At 39.4% G+C, this 8580-nt stretch overlaps 1 protein-coding gene across 1 annotated transcript; it reads left to right on the top strand.

The window, feature by feature from the left end:
• Nucleotides 1-577: 577 nt before the first annotated feature.
• Nucleotides 578-6999, top strand: LOC104967057 (zinc finger MYM-type protein 2-like; the record flags this gene model as incomplete). Its single annotated transcript, XM_010796445.1, has 5 exons — nucleotides 578-731; nucleotides 2647-2795; nucleotides 4063-4211; nucleotides 5583-5745; nucleotides 6773-6999. Coding segments are annotated over 5 exons (837 nt in total), but the record flags the coding sequence as incomplete, so codon positions are not given.
• Nucleotides 7000-8580: the final 1581 nt, after the last annotated feature.

Raw genomic sequence — 8580 nt, 5'->3', positions numbered from 1 at the left:
GAGGTACGTAAATTAACTTCGTATAGACATACTATTATAACGTAAGTTATACGATAAATTAATAACAAAAAAAATAATCGTTATATTTCGATTACGTTGTTTTCGTAATCGTTGCAAGCCATAATCGTAATCGCGATTCAAATACGATGAATTGAGCAGCCCTAGGTGTGATTATTATTTTATTTTTGTATATATATATATTTTTAAGTATCAGTTCCATAAGGACTTTTAATTGACTTTTCCCACAAATCTTGATTGATATATGATTTTTTTTTCACATATTTGGCTTTTAACAAATATTGTGACACCTGTGATTTTAATATTACACTTCTTCATATTGGGTGTCTGCCCTCTCTTCGTAATGACACTGCTGTGGGCTGATAGTTAATTCCAATCTTAAGTTATCCAAGTGGCACTGGCAGCTGTTAGTAAGAGGTTAGATACGATGTAGGTTCGTTGAGTTACACAGAACACGGCTCCCTCTTTTTAGGTTCCTCCCAGACCAAACCATCCTCTGGTTTTCTGATGTTTTTTCACTAAGTTAAAAAAAACTGACCTAAGAATCCTCTCTGTCCAGGCAGGTGAAAGCCAGTTGGAGGAAAACGGCCTTCAGATCAGCAGTTCGTTCAGCCTGACTCCTGAAACCCCATCTGGTCGCCCGACAGCCTCCTTCAACCCGGGGCGGGGCCAGCTGGTGCAGAACGGAGACTCGGGGACACACAATAGAGCAGGTAATGCTTCTATTATGCAGGGAAGGAGATCTAACTTGAGCATGTTCACACAGGTCAAATGTGACGGTTGTTACTGAAATGGTGAGTGAGTGCAGGTTAGCAGAACTTGGCTTGAACCCTCAATGTAAACTGAATCCAGTGAAAGATATGTGAATCCAACAGAACACATGTCTCTGTTTATGTTCTTATATTTTAGATAGATAGACAGATAGATGATAAATAGATAGATGGATGGATAGATGGATAGATAGATAGATAGATAGATAGATAGATAGATAGATAGACAGATGATAAATAGATGGATAGATAGATAGATGGATGGATGGATAGATAGATAGATAGATAGATGGATAGATAGATAGATAGATGGATGGATAGATAGATGGATAGATAGATGGATAGATGGATGGATAGATAGATAGATAGATGATAGATAGATAGATAGATAGATGGATAGATAGATGGATAGATGGATGGATGGATAGATAGATATATGATAGATGGATAGATAGATAGATAGTAAGTACGTTATTGATCCCAATTTGGGAAATGTTTGCTTTTCTTTTTGTTCTGAGGAACCTCCATGTGTCTTCTATGTTTCCTACTTTTACACTCCTGCTTGTGTTCAGAGGATAGGAGTTAACTTTAGCGCATTTCCAAACTTTACTCTGTGAAATTCATAAAGTCATCATCATAAAATGTAAAAATGAATGTGTCAAACAGAGTAATATACTGTAACTGTAACCAGCTCTCCTTCACCTGTTTACGGGAGTAACAGATACAGTTACGGTGTTCAGATGATATTCACAAACACAGCCTTCTAAACAACTCAAAAGCATGACCATCCTAAAAAAAGCTTTATTGTTGCTGTAAAACAATGCAACGTCATGCAGCAAGGCACAGTGAGGGCTTTGTAGTCTGTGAGCTGTTCTGTGGGACAGTGGGACAGATTGATGTTCCTGTCATCTCCTCCAGGTGGTGCTGTTGACTACACTGGTACTCTTTTCAAAAAGACTTGATTCTTTAGATCAGGGGTGTCCAAACTGAGGCCCGTGGTCCATTTTGAAACGGCCCTCAGCAAATTCAAGAAGTATAATGAGATATGGCCCACACATGAAACTTGTGCTTTTCCCCTTAGCAATGTGAGAATTCTGTTTTAAGGATTGACCTACCAATACTTTACTTTAATCTTATTCAAGTATCGAGTATCATTTACCTACATTTGATTGATTTTGCTAACTTATAACTTAACTCAGGAGGCAACATGCCTCACTGCTAGTGAGTGGCCCAGCCCTTCGTATGTTTTTCTGTATGTGGCCCTCAGTGAAAAAGGTTTGGGCACCTCTGCTTTAGATCAAGTTTTATCTTTCCAGGGTGTCCGCGGGGTCTTAGAAAGTATTAAAAGTTGATAAATCAATTTAGCGAAAATTAAGGCTATTAAAAAGTAATAAACGGCATTTTCCAAGGTTTTACATTTTGTAGCTTGTTTTCAATAAGTATATAAATTGTCCAAAGAGGATGTATTCTACAGTCTGCCTGAATATAATCATTGCGTAGGTGTGTAGTGTGATTCTGTGTAGTTTATTTATGGCATCCCGTTGGATTTGACGTCATCTGAACAGGACATCTCACGCTCACTGCTTGATAGCGCGGAAGGTCCGTTTACGCCGGTTGTTAAACAACATCGTTATGGGGAAATGCAAGTCTGCGTCCAAATGGTTTGAAGATAAGGAGGAAGGGCAATCAATACTGTATATAGTCAATGTGAGGTAAAGTGTGTCGCCAAGGTAACCGGTTAGAACTCCACGTGGCGATGAGGTCTTAAAATGTATGGAAAGGGTCTTTAAAGGTTTTACATGTGACTCCTGGATTCCTGCATATACCCTGTTTTCATTCTTTCTTTCTTTCCCTCCAGACTCGTGGATCTCTCAGTCAGCTTCAGTTCCCAGGAACCAGAAGCAGTCGGGGGTGGACTCTCCCTCCCCGGCCTCCTCTCTACCCAAACCACCGGGCCAGTCTCCCTCCAACACTTCCTCCTCCGGATCGCAGGCCAGGACCGTCAAGGTGTGTGTCGTTGTGTTGGGTGAATGTGGAGGAAGACCCTGTCGTAGCAGACCGACTTTAGTTTTTGAAGTTAGAACTTGTATCCAGAGTTAGCTGTTCAGTTGTCCGTGCAACTTTATATGTGTTATACTTTCATATTGAATATAATCCTTTCCTGCTATAGTTATCTTCGTAATTGTCTTTTTTTACAATTACTCCTGAGGTTTTCTTATTTATTTTCTCCATCTTGTATTTCTTTAAATACAAAAATGTGTCTTTCCTTGGTTTTCCTCATCTTGAAAAATTAAATTATTTTTTAATTCAGCTTTTCACATGTAGACAATCATAGACAATAGTAGGGATGTCCCGATCACCTTTTTTTGCTCCCGATCCGATTCCGATCATTTGATTTTGACAATTTGCCGATACCTATTTTTCCCGATCCGATCTTTATGCAATGCATTAAGAGAAAAAAAAGCATTCAACTTGTCCCTTAAGGTTATTTTTTTTATTTAAATTGGATATTCTATCCAACATGGATATAGCTTCTTTCTTTCACAGCAGCATTGGATCAGTTCAGTTGTGCAGCATTGGATCAAAACAAAATAAAGCTTTCAGTACTCGTTAGCTTACTGCTACAATTAGACACTGCGCCCTGCCCACTCTGTTGCCAGATTTGAGAGAAATAAGCAACCAGGTCTATGAAAACAAGCCCCAAAGAAGCAACACATACATGATGTTCTGTCATTTGAAACCAAAACTAAGGCCTCAGGATGACTTTAAGACTTGAACATGGTCATTTTTGTTTTGTAACATTAAATACAAAATTTTAAAAAATCCCGATCCCCGATTTTTTTTCTCCCAATTCCAATCTTTTGAAAATCACGTGATCGGCTCCGATCCCCGATCACGTGATCGGATCGGGACATCTCTAGACAATACCATATTCTCTGTAAGCCTTGTGTAGTTTACAATTAAATCACATATCAAACATACAAATGTTGTGGGTAATACAGAGGAAGGCCTCACTGACCTTCAAACATGCTATAACATACAGTACAAACATACACACGAACAAGGCTACGGGGGAACTTGAAACTGTTTTAAAGACAGATGTGTAAATCCAAGGTGTGTCTCTATTAGGCTAAGAAGGTTTTGGGTAATGTGTATCCGCAGTGGCTCCTCAGATGGATGTTGGCTCTAGTGGCAGCTAATAGAGTGGTAGATAACGTATCACCGTTGTATAGCCGCCTCACAGTGAAGCCATTGTTCTGTTTGCTGATCCCAGGTGACCTGTGCTAACTGTAAGAAGCCTCTGAAGAAAGGACAGACGGCCTACCAGCGTAAAGGCTCCACCCACCTGTTCTGCTCCACCACCTGTCTGTCCGCCTTCTCTCACAAACCCGCCCCCAAGAAGAGCTGCACCATGTGCAAGAAGTGAGTCCCAGACACACCACACATTGAGAGAGTTTACGGTTTGAATTTAGCATTGTGCATGTAGCGTCGCCCCTTCACCAAACAAAGGGGGTTGTAACAATTAACCACATCTTTATGTTCAATTAAGTAAAGTTTTTTTAAATTTGAAATATTCTTAAAAAAAGATAAGATCTTTATTGATCCCAACACAAACATTTCCCAAATTGGGATCAATAAAGTACTATTTTATGTCTCTTATCTTATCTCTTTTTAACAATATTTTTGCATCAACCAATTATTTATTAGTATCTTCCTGCATGATGTCGACACGATATTCTAATGAGGACATTTATTTTTTTGTTTTGTACGGTGTATTTGACAATCCATTTAAAAAATACACTTCCACTAAAACACACTTAGAAAACATCAATGATATCAAAATAATATGACATGACTTTTTTGTGATCCTTGTAGTATTTAAATGAATTAAGGTATTCAATTAAATCTCAATTTAGATAAAGGTGTACCTGTGCATGGAGATAGTGGAGCGCGGCATCTCAAAGCATCAAAATGTTAATCAAACAATTGGAAACTGTCCTATTTTAACATTGACAAAACCGTGATGATTATGTTTTATCGAGTCAATTCTGTCTTTTTCACTAATGTCATGGTAACCTGTCTTTAAAGAGCAGAAACTCTGAGTCAGATCATAAAGTGATCCAGCAGACTGATTGGTTAGCCACAGCTAAACCTGGAGACCCTGTACCTCAGGCAGTTACAGCGGTTATCCAGCTCCATATGAGACGATGACTCCCACCCTCTGCACTCAGAATTCAAGCTTCTTCCTTCGGGCCGGAGGTTACTCGTCCCAAGGAGTAGAACGAAGCGGTATAAAAACAAACAGTTATATCCCAGCAGCTATTGCACAAATTAACACATCATAGGAGCGTCACACAGATGCCTATTTTTATTTATTTATTTAATTGTGAATTTTGAATGTCCATGTTTGTACTAGTGTTTTCCTTCTTAAAATGTTTTTCAAATATTTTGAGATTTGGTTGAGCAGGGTATACTTGTACTTTTACTTGTCCTTTATTAGAGATGTGTTGTTTGTGTTTGTTTTTAGTGTCAGGATGGAACCCTTGTGTCTTTTTCTCTGCAAACAGAATCTACCTACGGGTACAAATACATAACCTGAACCTGTTTCTATTATCATATGTAGATAGATCGATAAGTACTTTATTGATCCCAATTTGGGACATGTTTGCATTGCAGCAGAATAAAAAACAAGGCAATGTGCACAAGAGAAATGAAGACACAAGAAATAAGCAGTGTACTAACTGATGGACATTTGTTCTGTAAGTGTATCTCTGCTCTGTGTTGTGTTTTCAGGGACATCACAAACATGAAGGGGACCATCGTGGCCCAGGTGGACTCCAGCGAGGCGTTTCAGGAGTTCTGCAGCACGGGCTGTCTCGGAGCGTACGAGAACAAACAGAACCCGCCCAAATCAATCCTCAAAACCAAATGTACCGTCTGCGGCAAACTCACAGAGGTCAGTCTGTCTGAATACTCCTTTCCTTTCCTTTCCCCGTCACTCTCAATCAGAGCAACACATGCCTCTATGCTCCTCACAATGGAATGAATAATTTAGTAGTTGAATAAAGTCTAAAGAGTGAGAACCAGATGTGTGAAAGCCTGCAGCTGTTCTCGTCCATATTGAAAGTATAATCATGGCTTAAGCAATCTCCAGGTGTTTGTAATAATCGGACTCCCTCCGGATGCACTACATTACTAACGTCCTTAAATATAATGCAGTCCAACACACAGAGAGTAGAGTGTGTCCTATTCGTCACCCTTTCCTCTCTTTTCTCACCCCTTAATGAATGTTATCTTACCCTCATTTCATCGCCTCTGTCTCTCCTTTTCTTCCTCCTCAGGCCGCTTTCATTCAATATTTATACCTTTCTTCTTCCTCGTCTGCCTTCACTCTTCTCTTGTTCTCTCTCCTTTCTTGACTTCTCTTTTTTCTCCATCAGTAACATTCAGTATGGTGTGTTACGGCCTCCAACTCAGTCTCCATGGCATCCTTGAACTAGTTGGTGGTTGTCTCAACTCCACAAGTGTATCCAAATTTAAATTAACCAACATCCGTTACTTGAGAGCATTGCAAGACTTTCCAGCTCTCCCATTCAGTATCAATCTGTGGGATGTTTCTGCATCACGGCTAGCCAGTACTTCTGTCACATAGCAACCACAACCATCTGCATTTTTTCATCACTTATGCATACTTCTTGAATCATTTGCGTATAAAAGCAATAGCAATGCCCCGATCAAACTACACTTGTGCTTTCAACAGCCTCTGAAATGTCTAAATTGACCAATCACAATCCAGTATTCAACCAAGCTGTCTAATAAAAGTCTATAGCACCTATGACTGCGGCTGCTAACGTCAGCTAACGTGTCGCTTATGGTGTATCAGTCAAACAAACTCAAGTGTACGCTAACTGTGGAAAGGTAAATAAAGTAAAATTGTTCAACTCTTGCAGTTTTCCCTTCTGCATTTCTCTCCCTCTCCAAAGATCCGGCACGAGGTTAGCTTTAAGACTGTGACCCATAAGATCTGCAGCGACACGTGTTTCAACGTTTACCGGCGGGCCAACGGGTTGATCATGAACTGCTGCGAGCAGTGTGGAGACTACCTGCCCTGCAGATCCACCGCCAACCACTTCCTGCTGGTGGACGGCCAACAGAAACGCTTCTGCTGCCAGAACTGCATCAGGGACTTCAAGCAGGTACTGTAGCTAACTAACTGTGTGTTCATAAAGGGTTACAGTAACCAAAGGATGCAAGTAGAATAGCCATAAATATTTCTAAATGGTATTGGTTGCAGTCTTTGAGGGGCGGAGGTGTGTTTATGAATGTACCAAAATAAAATGTTTCTACTAGCTCTGTGTGTGTGTGTGTGTGTGTGTGTGTGTGTGTGTGTGTGTGTGTGTGTGTGTGTGTGTGTGTGTGTGTGTGTGTGTGTGTGTGTGTGTGTAAATCATTTCAGCTGTGGTAACCCCCCCTCCTACACGCAGCCAATGTACTGCAGTACAATTATTAACCTGACCTCCTAAAATATAAAAAAAAAAGTACATACCATTAATGGGGAATAAATATCCAAGTTGACAGCTAATGATCATTAAATGAACGCAAAATGCTGCTCAAGTAATGAAGGTTTTTTCTAGGCTTTTACGGGGAATCCAGAGGAAGAACATCTTTAAATATCACTCAGTTAGATAGTTGTCGATTGTTAATGTGTAAATGATGACATACAACAACAGATTATAGGTAAATAGTTTTTGAGCCTAGATCTAAAAACAGAAGAACAGATTAACCGTGGATGAGTTTCAGCATTTAACCAGTTTAACCACCAGGTTAAGTATATCTTTTTTAAGTCAAAGTGCTGTCTTTTTGATGGCTGATTAAAGAAATCACCAACCAGTGTCTGTTCTAAACGTCCCAATATGTTTATGATCTCCAAATGAAGATTTAAGTTTAATTGGACATGTCTTTTTTATTTTAATGCAAGATCTCTTTTAAAACGTCCAGTAATCCTAATTTTACTGGATATTGTTGTGAATAAATTGTGTGGCAGAATAATATTAGCCGGAAATGTTGGAATTGTATTTGTTGCTTGGCAACACCAGCTTATTGGATATTACACTGATAACAATAGAAGAATCTATGGAGTCTAATTCCAGTGTTATTAAATTCAGTGAACTATGAGCGGATGTTTGTCCAGTAATGAGCTCTCGTGTACAAGTACAAACGTTTGTGGATGATCTAATCCTGGCGGAGAGAAATTGTGAGCTTTTAGATTAGTTATCTTTTCCATTTCCGACCAGCTATGTCGTCAACGTTTCTCTTGGAAATACACAACTGTTGACCGCTGGCAAACTGTCCACTCCTCTAATTAGAGAACATGTATTTTGTAGCAGCAGGAGATAAACTCTTAATGATGTTATGCCTGTCAGTTTTTAAACAACAAAGGGCTAAAAATCCATTTAGTAATTACAGATTTGCACACTGAGGGAAATGATATATCATCCACACACAGATATCATTGAATTATCCTTGTTGTACTGAGAGAAGGATGCTTTGTGTCTCAGGGCGCATATTGAAGACTTTATCAGGTAATGCGATAATTATTAGATTTCTAGGCCTCATGTTGCTTCTCCTGGTCACTGTGATGATCGCAACGGTGCTCTAGGAGGACATTCAGGTGATAAGGTGACAGGTTTTTATGTAAATGGGACGGGACAAAAAGAGAGAGAATCTTTGTTCCTTTTATTTTAGCATAATAGGTGACCTTTTAATATAATCAAGTTGCTTGTTGTTCTGA

This window comes from Notothenia coriiceps, unplaced genomic scaffold (assembly GCF_000735185.1).
Source record: "Notothenia coriiceps isolate Sejong01 unplaced genomic scaffold, NC01 NC01_scaffold00002302, whole genome shotgun sequence".
Lineage (NCBI taxonomy): Eukaryota > Metazoa > Chordata > Actinopteri > Perciformes > Nototheniidae > Notothenia > Notothenia coriiceps.
This window is presented reverse-complemented; position numbering and strand designations above follow the sequence as displayed.